This window comes from Tachysurus vachellii, chromosome 1, assembly GCF_030014155.1.
Source record: "Tachysurus vachellii isolate PV-2020 chromosome 1, HZAU_Pvac_v1, whole genome shotgun sequence".
In the NCBI taxonomy this organism is placed as follows: Eukaryota; Metazoa; Chordata; class Actinopteri; order Siluriformes; family Bagridae; genus Tachysurus; species Tachysurus vachellii.
This window is the reverse complement of record NC_083460.1, coordinates 10,947,679-10,970,767: the sequence shown is the minus strand read 5'-3', so window position 1 is coordinate 10,970,767 and position 23,089 is coordinate 10,947,679. Positions and strand designations below refer to the sequence as shown.

The following is a 23,089-nucleotide window of genomic DNA, read 5'->3' as shown; positions in this document are numbered from 1 at the left end:
AGGGGTGTGTGTGTGTGTGTGTGTGTGTGTGGGAGGGGGTTACCTGATTAAGACAAATTAACTGATCTTCATTTCCTGATAAACCATGAAGACATCCTACACTCTGACCTCAGTAAGCACAAAAAATGGAAACCTTGGCAGTTTTGAGTTTGTTTGTTTATTTGCTTGTTTGTAAAAATAGATTTTTTTAATTTTCTGTCTTTCTGCCTTTCTTTCTTTCTTTCTTTCTTTCTTTCTTTCTTTCTTTCTTTTGCCAGCTTTAAGAGATAATCGTATCCAGCTACATAAGTCCACACCCACAGAGCTGTCAATCACCATCTCCAACGTGCAGCTGTCAGATGATGGAGAATATACCTGCTCCATTTTCACCATGCCTGTTCGGATTGCACGGGCCACTGTCACTGTACTTGGTATGTCTTTGTGCATGTGTTTGAATGTCAACTGTGAATTTCTTTTCACTGTCTTATTCTTTCCTTTTTTCTTTTCCTCAATATTTTTATTTTTATTCTTATTTTTATTTATCTCAAAATTTTTAATCAGGCGTACCTGGGAAGCCAGTAATAACAGGTTTTGAGGATCCAGTGCAGGAAGGAGGGGCTGTGACACTTACCTGCACCAGCACGGGTAGCAAACCTCCTGCTCTACTGTACTGGTATAAAGGACAGGAAAAGCTGGAGGGTACACACACACACACACACATACACCCACTCAAATATTCACACAGATATTTAAAAATTAAAAATAATTAAATTGCCCTTGCTGTCTCTGGCTACTGACTAAAGTGCGTACAATAGGCATGTGAGCATCAGAACTGGAACTGGATCAGTGAGAAAAAATGGAAAAAGGTGAATATGTGATACACTGAGCAATATGTTGCTGGAAAACCTTGGGTCCTAACATTCATTTAGATGTTACTTTGACATGTACCATCTTCCTAAACCTTGTTGCACACAAAGTATACCCCCTCCTGGGAAAAGGAGTTCCCTAATGGCAGTGGCCTCATTCAGGAGGATAATGCTCCCTGCCACACTATAAAAATGTTCAGGAATGGTTTGAGAAGGTGTTGAGTTGATCTACAAATTTCCAATTTTTCAATCAGATCATACATCTAAGGAATGTTTGATTAAGTGCCACCTTGTAGCTCACAGGTCATAAAATATGTGTTGTTAACATCCTGGTGCCAAATAAGACCAAACACATTGAGAGGTTTTGTGCTGTCCACATCTCAACACATCAGAGTTAGTTGCACAAAAGGGACCGGCACAATATTAGGCAGGTGGTTTTCGATTATTTAATTAGTTGAATTATGATTGACTATTTCGATGAATTAATTAAATGTACAGTGGCATGCGAAAGGCATAAAATTAAATATGAACCACTCTTTTGTAATATTTTAAGCAATATCAGCGTATTGTTTTTTTTTTGTTTTCTACAATTTTTAGTAAAAACAGAAAAACAGCACCCTGCAAAAAGAATGGTAACCCCAGGAAACATAAGCTCTCAGATCACTTTGACCAAGGTATCAGACCTTAATTAGCTTGTTAGGGTCATAGCTTGTTCACAGTCATCATTAGGAAAGGCCAGGTGATGCAAATTTCAAAGCTTTAGAAATATCCAGACTCCTCTAACCTTGTCCCAACAATCAGCAGCCATGGATTCCTCAAAGCAGTTTCCTAGCACTCTGAAAATGAAAATGATTGATGCTGACAAAGCAGGAGAAGGTTATAAGAAGATAGCAAAGTGTTTTCAGGTACTGATTTCCTCAGTTCGGAATATAATTTAGAAATGGCAGTTTACCGGAACAGTGGAGGTCAAGATAAGGTCTGGAAGACCAAGAAAAATATCAGAGAGAACTACTCGTAGGATTGCTAGAAAAGCAAGTCAGATCGCCAATTTGACTGCAAAAGACCTCCAGAAACATTTGGCAGATTCTGGAGTTGTGGTACACTGTTCAACTGTTCAGTGACACCTGCACAAATATAGCCTTCAAGAAAGAGTCATCAGAAAAAACATCTCTTTCGTCCTCACCACAAAATTCAGCATCTGAATTTTGCAAAAGAACATTTACACAAGCCTGATGAATTTTGGGGAAAAAAATAGAACTTTTTAGATTCGTTTTAGATTAAAATAGAACTCTATGGCTACAATGAGCAAAGATATGTTTGGAGAACAAAGGGCACGGATTTTCATGAAAAGAACACCAGTTCAACTGTTAAGCATGGGGAGGATAAATCATGCTTTGGCGTTGTATAGCAGCCAATGGCACTGGGAACATTTCACAGGTAGAGGGAAGAATGGATTCTATTAAATTCCAAATTCTGGTAGCAAACACAACACAATCTGTAAAAAAGCTAAAATAGAAAAGTGGATGGCTTCTACAAATGGATAATGATTCTAAACACGCCTCAAAATCTCTAAAACAAGAAACGAAAGACCCTTAGCTGGCTATAAAAAGCATTTACAAGCTGTGATACTTGCCAAAGAGGGTGTTACGAGTTACTAACTATGCAGGGTGCCCAAACTTTTGCTGCGGGCCCTTTTCCTTTTCTGTTATTTTAAAATGGTAAAAAAATAAAAATAAAACATATACGTAGAAACATAGATTTTGTTTAAAATAGGGAATGTCATCTGTAACTTTATGCCTTTTGGAGATCATTTCATCTTCCCCTTGTTGACTGTTCACATTAATACAAATTCTGACAAGGAGTGCCCAAACTTTTGCATGCCACTGTATAAGATACAACTAGAACTATAAATTTATTCATGTGTAGTTCTGTATCCAGTAAATTTGAAGTAAATTACAGATTGTTGAGTTGACTTGTTAGCTGGATCATCATTCCTGATCTATTAATAGCCTATCTGCCTGTTTTTTAATTTTGTTATTTATTATTATATTAAGCTCGTCCCAATGTGGTGGAGTCAAACCCCAATGAGCCAACATACACGGTGACAAGTGTGCTCACGCTGCGGGTGACCAGGAACGATAACAATGCCATGATTGGCTGTGCTGTGGACCATCCATCCATCACCAATGGCGAGAAAAGAACAGAGAAGCCTTTGAGCGTGCTGTGTAAGACACAAATACATATAATATCTATGTCACAGCATTGCACAATTTAATGTGACAGTTTGTGTAATGTATGAAAGTGAGAGACAGGATGCATGTTCATCAACTAAAAGTGCATTCTATCAAGAATTTATAACATGTAGCATTTGTCAAAACACTGACAGGCAAGGTTAACACATTATAATATGTAATTAACACATTAATAACAAGTGAGGTAAAGCTGGAAAAAAGTGAGTTTAAAAAAATAAGGCATGTAACTGCAAAGGATGTTTTTACTTTTGCATATTTGAGGTTTTTTTAACCCTGTTGTAGTCCAAGAAATCAATATCTGGACCCACAATTGATCTTATTTTCAGACATAGGTATGTAAATGCTGTGTGTGTATGTGTGTTTGTGTGTATGTGTGTGTGTGGTTGTGTGTGTCTTTCCCCAAGTCTCCCCAAGTGTCTTGATTAAGCCTGAGAGTGACCTGCCTCGCGAGGGAGAAAGGTTTTCTCTGCATTGTGTGGGGATTGGAAACCCTGAGTAAGTGCACACACGCACATGCATACACACGGACACACGCACACATGCACACAAACACGTGGTAAAATACATATTTACTTGCATCCTGACAATTGTTCATTATAGATGAAGTTTGAAATGTTATTCATCTCTTTTCTTTCTTGCTCTTCCAGCAAAACCAATCACTTCTTACATTCTTCTGTTTTTGCTGTCTCTTTGCTTGTTTCTCATACTTTCTCCCTACATATTTAATGAAAGATTATAAAACCATTATGCAGTGTGTGGTTAAAATAAATAAAATAAATAAATAAAAATAAGTAAAATAAATCTCAAATTAATATAATTTTTTATTGTTAAAGTTGTATTTATCTTCATGGCACTTATACCTGAGAGAAAATAAGATTTTAGAAAAACAAAATAATAATAAAACACTGGTCATGAAAAAATGGTGTTTTTAGTGTGTCACATGACCTCCACTAACTATTTGTACAAACCTGCTAAATAGTGGACCTACAAGCATGTAACAACTTTTTAAATTATTTTTTTCCATATATTATTATATTATATTATATTATATTATATTATATTATATTATATTATATTATATTATATTATATTATATTGCATATATATATATATATATATGTATATATATATATATATATATATATATATATATATATATATATATATATATATATATATATATACATATATAAAAGAAAAGTTTCTGCTGAAGTTTACAATTGAAATTTATGAGGTCAAAATGGATGCTATAGATAAACAGTATATCCATAGTTTATTAGCAAAAAGAACTTCAAGGGTTACAGACATAAAAGGAAGTATAAAAGGTTTATTTTCATTCTATTGCTGTTTTGTCTGTTTTGTTTACATTTGAATTGTATGAAAGCCAATTTAATAGAAGTTCAGCATTTATCATTATTGCACACTATAGATAGCAAGTTAGTTGCATGCAGTTTTATAATATGAAGAGTCATATCAGGTGTTTGTGATGTTTTTTAATTGAATTGGTTGAATTAGTTTTGATAAATGCAATACCTTTTAAAATGTCAATTATGCAATACCTGATACCAAAGAAAATGTTATTTTATGCTTTATGTAAGGATAGTGGAATTTTAATACTGAACCATTGCGGCCCAGTGTAGGCATTTATATGTTTAACTAAACAGGTTGTTTTGTATGACAATTACTCTTTCTAATCACTTTCAAAATTTACATTTAGCTAATATTTATCAAATTGCAGTCTTTGCTATCAAATTGTAGTCTTGTTTTGGTCTGAGGTTCCTTCCAAACACATTTAGATTTCATGAATTTGATGCATGCCTATTTTACATTATGAATAAATAAACTTTACCATTAGCTAAACATTATCATAATCATTTTATTACCAAGCTATTCTGTTGTAATCAAATGCAAATTGACTATATTTTTTATTTCATTGCACAGGCAAAATCAAAACAATGAGTGAGATCTCACTATTGGAAATTCTAAATGCCATCTAAATGCCACGGTCAGGTTCTGAGGTGTACTTGAGATTGTTGACAATTGTTCAGATTACTTTTAGTTTTTTAGTTTTACATTTGTTCTGAACCACTGGCCAGTGAAACACTGACTGATATGTGTCTTTTTTATGGTGGCACTTCAGTGGTATTGTCAAATTCTCAGATCTTGCGATTTATTTTTACATGTTTGGCAATGATTGCATCAACAAAACAATTACATGAGAAAGAAGCATGAGTATTATTTATTTGTTTGTTTGCTTGCTTATTTATTTATTTGTGTATTTGTGTTTATTCAGAGATTTTAGTAATTTCTTCTCTATTTCAGGTGTTATTCTGCTTTATTTATAGATAAATGAAACTTGAATACCAAATGAAAATGATTTAGAAACGAATCCTTAGACCATGCCGTCAGCTGCAAAAGAAGGTTCTATTTCGACTTTTTTTTACAAGCACAATCTTCCTAATTACCAGCAGAAAATTATAGCTCACCAAATTATATGCTTACATTTTTAGATATTGTCTGATTAACTGACATCAAATATGCATAGTGGGAAGCAAGCTGGGATTTTAGTCTCTCAACTGCTGAGATTTAAAGCTTGAACTTGTTTTCCCAGCCGATGAGAGAAAGTCTGTCTTATCACTCCCTCAAAATTTAGCACTTTAACAGATGGAGCACAGTGTAGGGCACAGTTTTGCAGCTGTAGTTCTTCTGATACTTTATTCAGTGTTTTAATCTTCAAAAAAAAAAAAGGCATAAAAAGAAGCTTCATGAAATAATCCAATCCAACACTCCAAAAGGTCCAGAAACCTGGACTGGTTAACAAAGATTATCTACAGGCATTAATGTAAGGATTTATTATGTTCAAGACTGGTTAATGTTAAGGGCTGTTGTTGGGGTAAAGATAGAGTGAGTGATAGAGTGAGTTTACATGTAGAATGTAGTTATAAGCTAGGGTGAGCTGTAATGGTAGATTATGTATAATGTGATGTATAATGTGATGTATATGTGATGTTCAGGTTGCTGGATTATAGTAACAGGTTTTGGGTCATAACTAGTTAATGCACAAGGTGTAGTTAAAGTTCCGATAGATAATGTATAAGGCATGGTTATGGGTTGGGTGAGTAATTTATAGGGCATTCTTAAGAATAGATATTGTGCATACGACATGGTGAGTGTTAGGGTTAGATTATGTATAGTATGTAATTAAGTTTGGTGGTGGGGTTTTTTGGTAGATTCTGTATAGGGTGTGGTTTAGATGGGGTAAGATGATGAGAAGCAATGTTGTAGGTGAACCTGACTGTGCTTCCGTTAGAATGAAAATATGTAACTCCACCTGCTGGTGTAGTATTGCATTACAAATCATTGCTAAATTTGTATCCCTTTAGTGCAGCAGGGTGCTATTCTATACTCTCTATTCTATGGCTATCAGCCATTAGTCAGGAAGATGTATTATATCTATCTACATCTCCTCACACACTTTAGGTACTATAAATGCACACAATTGAATTCCACTGCAGTCCTTGGCATAATCTCCATTGAGTGTATGTAAGGTGTCACAGTTCCCCCAAGTTTTCCCTCAAGTATAAACTCACTAACAGTCTCTTAGCACATCATTGGGCTTATATGCATCTGTTATCATTAATTTGTTTTATGTGTATGCACAGACATGCATAACGCCTTCTGTTTAGTATTAGCATTTGTTTTGTCAGCACGGCAGTTTTTACCATACATATTGTGTAGACAAACTATTTGTTGCTATCTATTCTTGAAATATTTTTCTTAAACATTCTCGTTAGTTTAAGTGGTGCTTCTAAATCAATTGTAATATTTTGCACACATAGACATTTATAAGACAGTTTAAGAACTAATGTATTAATGGTACTAGTATCTGTCTTTTAAACTACAATCATCAGATAATAAGTGTAATATTAGCAATTTCAGTAAAATACCTTACTTCACATCACTGTAGTGTACCTTTTGTCAGTGGAATTATTGAGATCTGAGAGATTAATGAGAGCTGAATGGTACCATTGCACCGTTAAATTGTTTGTGCCTTAGGAAGCAAAAAGTACATGGAGAGCAGTGATTTTTCTCATCATGTGTGGCTGATCAAACATTAAAACATGCCTTATTTCTTATCTCCATGATCCTTTATTTTTTTCATCTGTAACCTAATCTAATCTCTCTCTCGCGCTCTCTCTCTCTCTCTCTCTCTCTCTCTCTCTCTCTCTCTCTCTCTCTCTCTCTCTCTCTGTCTCTCTCTCTCAATTGTCATTTTGCACTGCTCTGCCCAAAATGTATTATCTGTAAAATGTACTCATTGTTAATGTAGCATTGCAGTTATGATTAGGATTCTGGTTCAGGATAGATAGGGCTGATTGTGCATAGGTTATGGTTAAGGATAGATGGAGCTGTACAATAATGTGCCAATTACATTAATTCTGTTGCATAGCTCTGTATCATATCTCTGGCATTCATGCTACTGTATGTATTTCACTTTATACCAATATCTATATTTTGTATTAGCTGTCTGTTACTGTGTTCTGACCCAAACAAATTTTACTGTATGTGTAGTTTATATTAAAAACTGAATTCTGATTCTAATTCTCTCTCCCAATTTCAGGCCTTTGTCATTTATGTGGCAAAAGAAAGATGCAGAATTCCCCCCACAGGTGAGGCCTGATGGTGCATACCTCCGCTTTGAGGCCCTCAACAAATCCGATAATGGAGTTTACTTGTGTCATGCAGACAATGGAATTGGCTGGAATGAGGGATCCTACATTCTGCTGGTACAAGGTAATGAACAAATATCAGAGAAAGGCACAGACAACAGAACAGAAACAGAATTTTCTTTCTGTTTTCAACTTTTACTTTTATCCTTTATTTGAATTTATGTTCCCCTTTGTACCATTTTTTTCTCTTTTTGCATGGCCACTGATTGTTTAATTTTTTGTTTAATTTTACTTGATTTTTTCTGTTCTATTTCACTCAACCTATCAATCCGTCCCCTACACCTCGCCTCTTTATTATCTTGTCATCTCTTTAGACCTGGAGGATTCCAACCCTAAGTTCTCCCCTTTCTTTCCCTCAACCTCACCCTCTGATTCTCTTTATTCATCTCTCCTGCACACTCATTCTCCTTCTTTTGCTTCTCAGTCTATTATCCAGCCCCTTGGTGAATCTTCTACTATTTTATCTCCCATTATTCCAACTTCATCCTTGCTCCCTTCATCCACCATTTCTTTTTCTTCTCCTTCACTGAATACCTCTTCTTTTCTCTCCCCTTCATCATTTCCATCATCTTTTAATTTTTCTTCTACCTCTTCATTTCTTCCTTCCTCTCTTTCTCTTTCCACCTCTCCCTCTTCTTCTCTTTCTCCTTCCACCACTCTCTCATCTCTTGGTCACACCACTACAATCTCTAACTCCCTGAATCCTGACCTCTTTCCATCCCTCTCCTCCTCATCTACCCCTGCAATTTCATCCCCACCTTCTTTCACTCCCCCTTTTATCACTCCATCCACGGTTTCCTGGCTGAATGGCGTGTACATTACAGGTAATTTATACACACAAGCATATATAAAAAAAATTTACACACACACACACACACACACACACACACACACAACACTTCCCGAAAATCTCTTTATGTTAGTGTTGATATGCTCATCTAAATAGATTTGCATTATAACAAGAATTACAAAAATCCAAATTAACTCGATAGCTTTAAGACTATATGCTATATAGACTATATGCAAAATACATACATATATATATGTATGTATTTTGTTTATGTGGGATGTGTATTAGAGCAAAGCTGAGATCATTTGCAGGTTGTTTTGAATATGAGAACATGCTCTTCAGCAACAATACAAAATTTTATATAATGTTGCTGGCTACAAAGCTAAGAATATCCAGTACACTATCTAGTGCAACAGTCTACTTCACGGCTTAATAAATCTTTGGCACCAACAGATGAACATTTTTCTTTTTAGTTTGTAATTGAAGTTATACAGTAGTAAGTTATGCTACTTATATACAATATATGGAGATATTTTTGACATAAAGGTTCTTATTTACTAAGCTTTTTATTTAAAAAAAAAAAACTTTTTCTCAAAATGTAAAATAAAATAAAATAAAATACAAAGAGTTAGTGCTAATTAAATGCTAAATGTGACCGAAAATAAATGTGATGTTTACTTGTTCTCATATGTTTTCAGCTGGCCTTGTGATTTGAACCTTTAAATTATTTCATGATGTTGTAAAACGTAAATTAGTAAAATGTAAATTTGTAAGGTTGTGTTTTTGTGCTTTGCTGCACCTCCTAACCTAATCCATTTGCATTTAATAATCATTCAAATGCAAAAGCAATGCACAAGCAATGTGCAATAGTATTAGGTGTAAGGTGGTTAGGTGTTAGTAGTTAGGTGTAAGGTGGCTGTACCTAATCAGATCGGTTTTCTGTTTTCTTCCGAGTTACACTTACACCTTCAGCAATACAGAGAACGTGTACAGTACACACACACACACACACACACACACACACACACACACACACATTCATTGACAACCATCTTTTCATAATATCTCTTTGCCTTTTCTCTCTTTTCACATTTTCTGGTCCTTCACTGATGTGGCACTGATCTGTTAATCCATCCATTCATCTAATTGAGAAGATGCTGAAGGTATTGTCTTCAGACAGTTTGTTTTGCTTCAGTCTGTTGGTGTTTATTTCTTATATTGTTTTTATACATCCTTTTGTTCTCATTCCTGTCCATCCAACTTTTTTTCTTTTTCTTATTAAAACTCTTTAATAATTAACTGTAAACTTCAATTTCCACTTCACTGCACAAGCTAATATGAATCTTGAGTTTAAAAAGTGAAAGATTGACAAGACTGTGTTTAATTTTAAGTAGAACATCTTCAGGCTTTGAATTCAAAGAGATTCTTCCAGGACACAAGCAAATGAACACAGTGGCTCCTGGGTGTAGCTGGATTTTCAAATGTTACACCACACATTTAGGTATATATTTACCAGTAAGGCTAAAAACTATAAAATTCAGAAGTTGTTAGATGGAAGATGTACATCTCTTTCTTTCCAATAATTCAATAATCACTTTTATTTCAAAAACTTTTCAACTCCATGGCTTTTGGTGAAGGTCTATGTTATGATGGCTATGGGACAAAAATGCATAAATCTTGAAAGTGATGCTATGTGGTCATGATTTTGTGGACGTGGTCTTTATGGTTGCACATTTGGTGGAATACTATGGGATAGCTGAAAGACATGGTGATGAGCCGATTCCGCTTTCCTCATATCTGGCATCCAGGGCTTGTACTAGTATTAGTTCTTTGTCAATTTCAATCTATAGTTGTCACACCATGCTGAAATAGTAGGTGTAGTATATAAATAACTCAAGACTACTAGATTAAGAAATAGTATGAGGGGAAATTGTTTTTTTGCACACTGACCACTGATTTACTTCAAACTATTGACTTGATTATCTTCTTGAATACTGGGTGATAAAATGAGGGCTATCTTGTCATCATCAGACACTGGAACAAGAAATATAGCAAATATCACAAAAGAAAACCTGATCTTCAACATGTGCAGAGATGCTGGTGATGACGAGCTGCTGGAGCCAATTAAACAACTTGCCAAACTTGGCATGGATAGCAAAAAACTATTTTTGTTCACTGACAATCCATCCTTGAGCAGCTTATAACATGATTTAGCTCATTGTAGCCACCTGCATTGATGTCATTGGCAACATTTTCTATCCTGATATAGAAGACATAATACATGCAAATTTAAACTAATGAAAAATCAGATGTAAATAATCAGAGACCAGGCAACAGGTTGGCCAATGTGAAAATAGACTATCTCTAGGAAAATCCATAGCAAAGTAGTAAACAACAACTTCAACATAGTTCACTTTCTATGGTGCTACAGTGGCAGTGGGCAAAGCCTCTGATATGAAACTACTTACAACCTGAAAACTGCAATTTGCAAATTGTAATAATGAGCTAAATAGAAATAAGTTTCTAATTGTCTACTTCTTAGTTAATATTAAAGTTTATACTGTAGAATTTGCAGGACAACCAGAACAAATGTGCAAAAAAACACGCCATTACAGTGATCATGTCATCAAAGAAAAAACCTCTTTATTTGTGTAACACCAGCTCTTTATAGGCTCTCTGTCACATAGCTGCAATAAGCACATCTCGCAACACCTGTGCACACGGCTACAGTATTTAAGACCCCGAGTTTCGGCACTCGGCGTGTGGTCATAGTCTGTGCCGGAGTTAGAGCGGTAATATGTATCAGAGCGCATAGCGCAAGGAGTTAACGCTTCTGTGCTTTTCCTCGACCATTTCCTCTCTGCCCGCCTGGTGTAACAATAGATCTTCAGTCACACAACTTGGGGAACTTAGCCTCCGTTGGTCAAACCCCGCTTTGGCCATTTCCTTCATCACAAGCATTTCACCTTCCCTTATTATTTTCTGCCCATATATATATATATATATATATATATATATATATATATATATATATATATATATATATATATATGGGCAAAATATAGACATATATATCCCTTGCACTTTCCTCTTATTTATATTTGTACCGATTTATAAACCTATCCCGTCATCACTCCCTATCCAACCACACACTTTCTCTATCTGCCCCGGACACCTGTCTGCTTTCCTATTTCTCACTACTCGAGTGGATAACAGGCCAGACTCGGTACCCCTTCTCTGAATGGAACCGGAGTCCTTCCATAACAGTATGTCCACACCAGACCGTCAGCCTTCCAGTCTGGGCCAGAAAGGGCAGGTTGTGGCTGGGCAGTCCACAGCACTGTGCAAGCATGAGCAGGCCTCTGTGAAGGGCCTCTCCGAGGAGCTGAAGAATGAGCTAGTGGCTCGCGATCCCCTTTAGCACTATGAGGCCCTGTACCAGCTTGCCATACGCATTGATAACCGCCTTCGGGCATGCTGAACTGAGCAAAAGGCAAGTAGGAGTTACAGGGGTTGCGCCGGCTCTTGTCTATACCGTCTTGCCTGTGGTCACACCTCTTTCTGGATTTCACCACTGGGAATGCGTGTGATCCTGGTGGGCCTGGACCGGTTCTCTAACGCTGTCAAATTTCCCACTGCCCCCCTGAGCCAAGGAGATGGCGGAACTCGTATCACAGCATGTCGTACAGATACATGACTTCTGACTTAGTCTCTGATCTGGGCCCCCAATTTGCTAGACGGTTGTGGTGGGCTTTCTGCCGCCTAATCAGTGCCACTGCCAGCCTTTCATCTGGCTTCAACCCTGAGTCAAACGGTCAGACAGAGAGGGTCTTTGACTTGGTTCACTCCCCCCATTGTCTGGCCGCCTCTAGCCCGGCGACCTGGGTCAGACATTTGATGTGGGCCGAGTATGTCCACAACACTCTTTGGCACTCTGCCCTGGGCATGTGACCTTTCGAATGCCAGTTTGGTCTCTGCCCTAAACCCTAGTCAAAGGTTACACAAGTAAACACAACATGGAGTTTTTAAATAAAGGTTTTTATTATTAAGGAAAAACAGAATCCAAACCCACATGGCCCTGTGTGAAAAAGTCCCCCCCCCCAAAAAAAAAAACCAAAAATAATAATAATAATAATAATAATAATAATAATAATAATAATAATAATAATAATAATAATAATAATAAAATAAATAAATAACATATCTTAACTGTGGTTTATCACACCTGAGTTCAATTTGTCTAGCCACACCCAGGCCTGATTACTGCCATACCTGTTTGAAATCAAGAAATCACTTAAATAAGACCCGACTGACAAAGTGAAGTAGACCAAAAGATCCTCAAAAGCTACACATCATGCCAGGATCCAAAGAAATTCAGGAACAAATGAAAAAGGAAGTAATTGAGATCTATCAGTCTGGAAAAGGTTATAAAGCCATTTCTAAAGCTTTGGGACTCCAGCGAACCACAGTGAGAGCCATTATCCACAAATGACGAAAACATGGAATAGTGGTAAACCTTCCCAGGAGTGGCTCATCGAAGATGTCACCAAAGACCCCACAACAACATCCAAAAACTGCAGGCCTCACTTACCTCAGTTAAGGTCAGTGTTCATGACTCCACTATAAAAAAGAGACTCCCATAAATGGCCTGCATGGAGTTCCAAGATGAAAACCACTGCTGAGCAAAAAGAACATAAAGGCTCATCTCAGGTCTTGATCCCCAAGACTTTTAGGAAAATATACTGTGGACTCACGAGACAAAAGTTTAACCTTTTGGAAGGTGTGTGTCCCATTACAGCTGGCCTAAAAGTAACACTGCATTTCAGAAAAACATCATACCAACAGTAAAATATGGTGGTGGTGTATGGTGTGATGGTCTGGGGCTGTTTTGTTGCTTTAGGACCTGGAAGACCTGCCGTGATAAATAGAACCATGAATTCCGCTGTCTACCAAAAAATCCTGAAGGACAATGTGCGGCCATCTGTTCATGACCTCAAGCTGAAGCGAAGTTGGGTTCTGCAGCAGGACAATGATCCAAAACACACCAGCAAATCCACCTCTGAATCCACCTCTGAATGAAGAAAAACAAAATGAAGACTTTGGAGTGGCCTAGTCAATGTCCTGACCTGAATCCTATTAAGATGCTGTGGCATGACCTTAAAAAGGCGATACATGCTCGAAAACCCTCCAATGTGGCTGAATTACAACAATTCTGCAAAGATGAGTGAACCAAAATTCCTCCACAGCGCTGGAACAGACTCATTGCAAGTTATCGCAAACTCTTGATTGCAGTTCTTGCAGCTAAGGGTGGTCCAACCAGCTATTAGGTTTAGGGGGAAAGCACTTTTTCACACAGGGCCATGTAGGTTTGGATTTTGTTTTCCCATAATAATAAAAACCTTCATTTAAAAAATGCATGTTGTGTTTAATTGTGTTATCTTTGACTGATATTATCAATAAAATTAAAAATCAGGAAACAAAAACTTTTTCACACCACTGTATATGATAATGAATTATATTTTGTGTTAATCATTTTGTTGTCTCTCAGACCCCACAGCAATGTCCACTTCATCAGGTGTTGATCATGCTGTGATTGGTGGAGTGGTGGCTGTCATTGTCTTCATCATGCTGTGCCTCCTCATTGTCCTTGGCAGATACCTCATTAGACACAAAGGTAAGAAAGCACATGAACCACAACAACAAAATGATGTAATTAAAGGTTGCTTAGGCAAAAAAATGGTGATTGGAACACACTTACTGCATTGCATGTATTTGAAATAGAGAAAAATCATATAATTACAATGACTGTGTACGTAGTTTAATTGTTTGCATTCAGAATGAAACATTTAATCTCATGTTCATACAATTAGCATACAGTGATCATCAATAAAATTATTTGTATGAATCCCATTTTAAGACCACCTGATTTTCCTGACAGCTTGTTATCAAGACGTTGTAGGATGTGTACCATTTTTTTTTTAAAGAAAACATGAGTGAGAAGGCAAAACAAATGTATTTTATTTCTTATAGGGCTCAAGTTAATATGTAAGGCATAAAAGAATGGCACAATCATCACACAAAACATAACAAAATAGAAAATAATGAAATAATCAAAAGTAAATTGAAAAGTATGCATACCTTTAGTTCTTAATATAGTGTATTGCCCCTTTAGCATCAGTGATGGCATGCAGTCTTTTGTAATAATTGTGCATGAGGTCCATAATTCTCTCAGGTGGTATAGCTGCCTATTCTTCTTGGCAAAATGCCTCCAGTTCCTGTAAATTATTTGGTTGTTTTGCACAAACCAGATATCCCTAAAGTGGCTCAATGATATTGAGGTCAGAAGACTGTGATGGCCACTCCAGAACCTTCAACATTTCTGCTTTAGTCATTGGAGGGTCAACCTTGCCTTGTGCTTTGGATTATTGTCAAGTTGAGCATCCCATGTGCAGCTTTTGTACTGTAGAATGCAAATTGTCTATATTATATGATAACATGCTGCATTCATCCTGCGATCAATTTTTAACCAACTTCTCTGTGCCACTGGAGCTCATACAGCCCCCAAACCTAAGTGATCCACCACCATGCTTTACAGTGGAGATGGTTTACTTTTCACCATAGGCTTTATTGGCTCCTTTTTAAACATAATGTTTATAGCTGTAACTATAAAGTTCAATTTTGGTCTCATCATGACAAATGAATGCTCCAGAAGGTGTGAGTCTTGTTTAGGTGCTGCCTGGCGTACTGAAGGTGGGACTTTTTGTGGCATATGCTCAGTACAGGCTCAGTGGCATTGTGTTCAGGTATGTCCTTATTATGCTCCTTGAAACAACAACACCCTTTTTTTTCCAGAGTACCATGTAATTCTCCCAGGTTTTTTTGTGGGTTTTTCTTTGTGAACAATTCTTCTGGTAGTAGTGGGTGAAATCTTTCTTGATCTACCTGACTGTGACTTAGTATCACAACAGAACCTCTTATTTTCCACCTCTCTATCAGAGAACAGTACTGACTGGCATTTTCAAGTGTTGATATATAATTTTATATCCTTTTCCTTCTTTATAAATTTCAACTACCTCATTACGCAGGTTTATTGGCAGTTCTTTTGTCTTTCCTATGGTACAGTATCCAGCCAAGTCAGTGCATCACCTCATGAGCTGAGAAATTCACTGACTATTTATGCAAAGACACTAAATACAAGTAGACGGCTAGGCTTGACGAAGCAATTAGTCGTCACCTCCATCTCTTTTTGTAGGCGAGTGGACAGATGGTGTGCCAATAATTTTGGAGGTGAGTGGATAGATAGGGTGGCAATAATTCTGGAGGCGAGTGGACATGAGTGTGTGACGTTGCCTGAACACCCGTAATCCACTTCTCCTTGATGCATTGAGTTCTTTGATACATCTGAATCAAACATACGTTGCAAACGTATGTTGCAGACATGTTGCAGACATGTTGCCATTTCAGACCTACAGTATCAGGAGTTGACGTCCATGTGATGTCAGCAATACACCTGTTCCAGAGTTCTTCTTATTGTGCTGAGCATTTTGATATGTCACACATCTGTGTTGTGGTCATTTTGGATATCGCTCATTTTGGATGGAATTTTTGGGAAATTTGATCATCCGCCATGGGAAAACCAAAATGCCTGTCGGTACCCCAATTAAAAAAAAATAGTCCAGAGTAAAAGCCTAAAAGAGCTGGCCAAGTTTGGCTTAGATAGGTCAAAAGCTTGCTGAGTTATAAACCTCCAAATATTTTGAATGGGATTCAATGTAAAAAAGTCCACTTTGAGATTTGGTAATGGGAGTATCAGAATTTGGATCGCTTAAAAAAGTAAAGCAACAAACTTTAGACCAGAATCTATGATTTTGGTGCATGTGGCTCAAAAGCTCTAGGAGGAGTTACTCTTGATAAATGAACTAAATAATAATAATAAGCTTATAAAGCAAAACAGTATGTTGGCTCTTACAAGGCAACATTTTACATTTCTGGCATTTAGCTGAAACGATTATCCAGGGTGACATACAATTTGTTTCAGTTTATACAACTGAAGGTTAAGGGCCTTGCTCAGGGGCCCTGCAGTGGCAGCTTGGTGGACCTTCCTCTGTGTGTGTGTGTGTGTGTGTGTGTGTGTGTGTGTGTGTGTGTGTGTCATTTTATACATTGCTCTACTGCTACATGATTGGCTGGTTAATACCCAATATATACCCCTTCACTATTTTCATATTTGTTATGTTGCAGCTTGTTACTACAATCATTCAGTTTTTACACTCAGTGCCACAAAATTACAAAAATAAAAACCGAATTCTAGAAATGTTTGCAAATGTATGAAAACTCAAATATGTAAATAAATGTTCAGACCCTAAGCAACAACACTTGAAATTTAGCTGATGCCTTCAATTTCTCTTGATCTGTCAGAGAGGAACCTTAATCTCATTCCTGCCTCTACACACCTGCTCCTTGTTTCTCTGATTACTTTTCCTGTTTATATCTGCAGTCCTCGCCTTTTGTCTCCCGGTTTTGTTTCCTGTTTTTTGGTTTCATAGTTTTGGGTTTTTGTGTTTGTTTCCTGATTCGAGTCGCTATCCATGCATCTGCGTGTGATTTTGTTCCTGTGGAGTCATCTGTTTCTTAACAGAAGGACTCAGCCATATAAAGACCCAGTGAGAGCACCAAACCTATACCCTAAGGCTTCTGGAGCAGCTATCTTTGGACCTTTATTCAAGTTTGGGTTTTTTTGGGACTATTTTTGTCTTGTTGCCATCGTTCTATACCAGCTTCAGTTGGGGATGCTGCTATGCTTCTTGTTTGCCCGTTGTGGATACCACCTCACTTCTTGTCTGCAGAGGATCGAACTAGGCCTCATCTGTTTTGGTGTTTCATCAATGCACCATGATATCACTCCATTCCTGTTCCTGTGGCCTCCCCTACTTGCCCATGAAGGATGTTACATGTTTTGCTAAGCATGGACATTTTTTTGCATGTGGCTCGGTATTGGCATCTGGGAGAGGATGGTCCCTTGTGGGTCTGTCCCCAGTCTGGCTTGGGTCTTGCTTGGGCCTGGTGCTCAGCTGAGGACATCTTTTTCTCGGCTGTGGATGTCACTCTGCCCTTCTGCTTAATTGTGGACATTGTTTGGGACACTCTTGCTGAGCTTTTGCATTCCTTCCTCCCCCATTTGCCTTGTCATGTTCCTTGCTCCCCCTTTACATGCCTTGCCATGTTCCTCACTCCCTCCCTGTGCCTTGTCATGTTCCTTTCTCTTCCCTTGAGCTTTTTCATGGTGTTTTTGATGTTACCTCTGCACATGTCCTTATGATTCTCTGATTTCTTTTCCTATTTATACTTCTTGTCTTGTGTGTGTTTCTGCTGAGTCCTCCTCTTTTGTCTCAGGTCTTTTTTCCGTTTTTTTGGGGGGTTTTAGGTTTGTAATTTGTTTATAGTTCTGTTTTAAATACAGTCTCCAGTTCATGTTGCTATCCAGGCATCTGATTTGGGTCTGATTTTGTTCCCGTAGAAACACCCATTTCTTGACGTGTATTTTTACACCTTGAATAAAGTCCACTTCTGGTAAATTAAATTGACTGGACATGATTTGGAAATTCACACACCTCTTTACAACTAACAATGCATATTAGAGCAAAAACCAAGCCATGAGATAAAAGTAACTGCCTGTGGAGCTCAGAGTCAGGATTGTTGCAAGGCACATACTGTATCCTGGGAAGGCTACAAAAAAATTCTGCTGCTTTGAAGATTCCCAAGAGCACAGTAGCATACATAATTGTCAAATGAATTAACTTTGGCATAACCAGGACTTTTACATGAGCTGGGCAACTGGCCTAAACTGAGCAATTGGGGTGACCAAGAACCTGATGGGACAAAGTTCCAGAAGGACATCCATCACTGCAGCCCTCCACTGATCAGGACTTTAGGGCAGAGTGGCTAAACAAAAACCTCTCCTCAGTGCATGACATAAAAGCCTGCTTGAAGTTTGCAAAAAAGCACCCAAAGGACTTTCATACTGTGAAGAACAAGATTCTCTGATCTGATGAAACCAAGATTGAACTGTTTGGCCTCAATTCTAAATGTTATGTCTGGAAGAATCCACCACTCATCACCTGCCCAATACCATCCCAACAGTGAAGCTTTGTGGTGGCAGCATCATGCTGTGGGGGTGTTTTTCAGCAGCATGGACTGGGAGACTGTTCAGGGTTGGGGGAAAGCTGAATAGAGCAAAGTATAGAGGTTCTTCTACAAAACCCTGTTCCTCAATGCTAAGAATCCCAGACTGGACCAAATGTTCACCTTTCAACATGACAAGAACTTTGAGTACACAGCCAAGACAACACAGAGATAGCTTAGTGACAACTCTGTGAATGCCCTAGAGTGACCCAGCTAGAGCCCTGACTTGAACTTTATTCAACATCTCTGGAGAGACCTAAAACTGTCCCTATCCAACCTGGATCCATCTCTGGAGAGACCGACTGTCCCTATACAACCTGACCAAGTTTGAGAAGATTTGCAAAGAAGAAGGAGAAAATCCCTTAATCCAGGATGACCCCAAAATACTCGAGGCTATAACTGCTGTTAAAGATTTTTCTTTTTATTAAATTTAAAGACATTTCTAGAATTCTGTTTTCACTTTGTGATTGTAAATATACAGTCTTACAATTGTGTATTGATGAGGAGGTTTTGTCCTCAAAGATGTAGTTGGCATCTCCTCTTAGAATGTCCGAATACTTAATGAAGCAGAGTCCAACTGGAGCTGGTACATCTCTAGATGCCTCAGGGTCCTCAAATGGTTGGCCTCATCGCAATGAAGAACCGAAATCATGACACAGAGCACAAGTGGAGCTGGTACAAGCTCTGGATGCCCTGGGATGGGTAGAAAAAGAGAAGCAGTGGAGAGGAATTAGTGTAGCTGCTGTTTATAATATTAGCAAGCACTAATATAATATAACATGTAAAGGATTATGGTGCCAGGACAGCTCCTCAGAGATCCTCTGAGACATTCTGGTGAAATTTGGGAAGCACAGTTCCTGTATTTGAGTGTTTGAAATTTCCAGTAAAATGGAATCTCAGTGACTTTGACTGTGGCGTAGTTGTTAGTGACAGACAGGTTGTTTGATGAATGTTGTAATGATACATCAACTGATGCTATGTATCATTATTACATGTATATTACATTATCCAGTGTAATAAACTGCTGATTTACAGGCATTTCCACACACAATTAGGGCTGTCATTTTTTTACTTTTTTGATAATCAAAACCTAGAGCATCTGAGTCTACTTGGCTGTTTGGGTCAGGATTGCTGGTCAGGATAGGGTCATGCTCCCGGAATCCAATAAAGCTGACACTGGCTTGCCATCACTTTGAAAAGCAGCAAAAAGGTTAGGTGCAGCATGATCTCCCCTGTCAAACTCCAGGGCAGATAGGGCCTCTAATATTTCTCTGGGTTTATTGGGGCCTTGCATCTTGACAGCAATATACTCTTCAGGTGGCAGAGCGCTCACTAACCATTCTATTATCAACCTTTAAACTAATTTTAAGCTTTTTTGAGCTTTTTGGGCTGGTGCCATCTATTATCCATGCAGAGCCGGTAGGGTGGCTTAAGGGTAGTTAGGTCCTCTGGTGGAATTTGATTGAGTTAGTGGGAGAGAGGCCAAATCGTAACAGAATCTCGGTTTTGAGCACATCTTTGTTAGCCACCTCCACTGGCAAGTGCACATAATAGGCCAGATGGGCCTCCCCAGAGTGGAACAGAGCAAGTACATGGGCCCAGTCATCATTGCTTTGAGGGCCAGTTGTTTGAAGGTTTGCAGGTAGGCCTTAAGGTTGTTGCTTAGTTTTTGAGTAAGTGCTGAGGTTACCCACCTCATAAGGGGTTGGGGAAAGGGCAGGTGGCAGTGGAAAATCTTGAGGTCCAGGAGCTCTTTTGTTGTGATGCAGAGGCTCAAACCCCTAGGTCACTGCCTGCTGAGGTTTGCCTCAAGCAGGTGTTGCAGCATAGGGTCCATGACAGAGGTGTTGTTATGAATGAAGCACCTGCCTTGTCTCCTGACCGCCACCAGAGGGAACCTTCACCCGAGTTCTAACGACTCCCGAACTACATCTCCCACAAGCCACCGCTCCTGTCATTACCACTACCAGCTGATCCCAATCACAGGCGTTCTATAAAACAGGATCTTGAACTTCCCTTCTCTGCGAAGTCTCGATTTGCCTCTGCTATCGGTCTGAGCGTTTGTCTGTCAGTGAATTCATGGTTTTGACTCTGTTTTGGTTTTTGCTCCCCTTTGTTATTGTCTGCCGCCTGCCCCGACCTTCTGCCTGTATTACCGTTTCTGATTTCTGCCTCACCTTTGATATTGTGACTGCCGATTCTGACCTACGCCTGTCTGTACCTCGAGCTTGTATTAAAAGCGTGCACATGGATCCTCAGTCTCATGACCTGTCATTACAGAAGACTTCGCCGCCACATGATCCAGCCGCTGCCTCACAGCTCGTCTCTCAAGTTCAGCCAGTCAGCGACCACTCCCGACAGCTGGCTCACCTCGCGTCGCTCACGGGAGAACTTGTCACAGCCCTGCAGCACCTTCAAAGTATCCCCACAACCGCCAGCATGATCCCCGCGGCCACTAATCCACGGCTCGCCTTCCCGGAAAAATTCGACGGTGACCCGGCGAGAAGCAGGGGTTTCCTTATGCAGTGTTCGCTGTTTGTGACACAACAACCGGCTATTTATCCTACCGACGCCAGCCGTATAGCCCTGGTTTGCACCCTGCTTACCGGAAGGGCTCTGGAGTGGGCCACCGCCGTATGGAGAGAGGATGGATCAGCGTTCTCTTCCTTCAGCCACTTCCTCGCCCAGTTCCGCAGCGTATTTGATCACATCGCTGGAGGAGAGAGCGCAGAGGAGCGTCTCCTGAATATTTCCCAGGGGAGTCACAGCGCAGCGGAGTATGCTTTAACGTTCCGCACACTCTCCGCTCAGACAAATTGGGGGGAGAGACCTCTCAAGCTCCTTTTCCGGAAGGGTCTGAGCCATGAACTGCAAGCCGAGCTCGTTTGTCGTGATGAAGGGAGAGGTTTAGCTGACTTTATGGATCTGTCCATCCGTCTCGACAATCTGATCCGAGCACGGGACATCCTAGACCCCTCACTTACTGCTGAGTTTCACCAGTCCCATCCAGACAAGCCAGCCCCTCGACCTCGCGGGCGGCCCCGACGGCGCGCTCTTCCTCGCTTCGGGAGCCGCTCGCAGGGGGGGGGCTCTGTTATGAATGAAGCACCTGCCTTGTCTCCTGACCGCCACCAGAGGGAACCTTCACCCGAGTTCTAACGACTCCCGAACTACATCTCCCACAAGCCACCGCTCCTGTCATTACCACTACCAGCTGATCCCAATCACAGGCGTTCTATAAAACAGGATCTTGAACTTCCCTTCTCTGCGAAGTCTCGATTTGCCTCTGCTATCGGTCTGAGCGTTTGTCTGTCAGTGAATTCATGGTTTTGACTCTGTTTTGGTTTTTGCTCCCCTTTGTTATTGTCTGCCGCCTGCCCCGACCTTCTGCCTGTATTACCGTTTCTGATTTCTGCCTCACCTTTGATATTGTGACTGCCGATTCTGACCTACGCCTGTCTGTACCTCGAGCTTGTATTAAAAGCGTGCACATGGATCCTCAGTCTCATGACCTGTCATTACAGGTGTGGGGTACGTCTCTGATTATGCCTACATTCTACACCACTGTAGAAACTTGTGGCACAAGTTTCTACAGTTTCTACACATGTGGGGTGCTAAACGTAAATGTCTCTTTAGCACCAGGGCAGCAGTCATGTGAGGACCATGTTTGTTGGCTGCATGTAAGACTGTGCCTTCACAGCTTACATAAGTTAAGATTTTCAACCAAATCCATTAAAATTCTTCTGCATTTATGATGCATTTTCTCTCTTGTATAATATTCATTTGATTTTTTTTCTATATAGCCCTCTTTGGTTTTGAATTAAAGATTTCAGTTTCCATTGTTGAAGTTGGTATATACATAATACATAATAATATGTATAATTATAAGCATAATACATAAACAAAAACAGAGTACTGTCACTGATGTCACTATTCACTCATTAATTTATAGTTATACAGAAATTAATATCTTACTTAATATTTATCAATCAGGGGCATCAAGGAATATTCAGACTGTGGTGATGATAAACAGCACTCAGTTAGTTTACCGCTGAGCAATCCCTTCTCTTTTGTACAGAATTAATATTTTAGATAGGAAGCTGATGCTAGACTACTACTTCATTGTATCTTGATGTAGGCATGAGCACACCTAACCACACTTCTTTTGTGTATCATGAAGAAAATTCATTCATTCATTCATCTTCTACTGCTGCTTATCCGAACTAACTCGGGTCACAGGGAGCCTGTGCCTATCTCAGGCGTCATCGGGCATCAAGGCAGGATACACCC

The 23,089-nt window shown here is 39.1% G+C and overlaps 1 protein-coding gene across 1 annotated transcript in view; it reads left to right on the top strand.

Moving 5' to 3' along the window:
* Positions 1 to 23,089, top strand: part of cadm3 (cell adhesion molecule 3) — a 99,082-nt gene that overhangs the window by 72,941 nt on the left and 3,052 nt on the right. The window contains exons 4-9 of the mRNA XM_060872033.1: positions 258 to 410; positions 541 to 678; positions 2,900 to 3,070; positions 3,502 to 3,592; positions 7,719 to 7,891; positions 14,166 to 14,291. Of these exons, the coding sequence (XP_060728016.1) occupies positions 258 to 410; positions 541 to 678; positions 2,900 to 3,070; positions 3,502 to 3,592; positions 7,719 to 7,891; positions 14,166 to 14,291 (852 nt within the window). The remainder of the gene's footprint in view (positions 1 to 257; positions 411 to 540; positions 679 to 2,899; positions 3,071 to 3,501; positions 3,593 to 7,718; positions 7,892 to 14,165; positions 14,292 to 23,089) is intronic.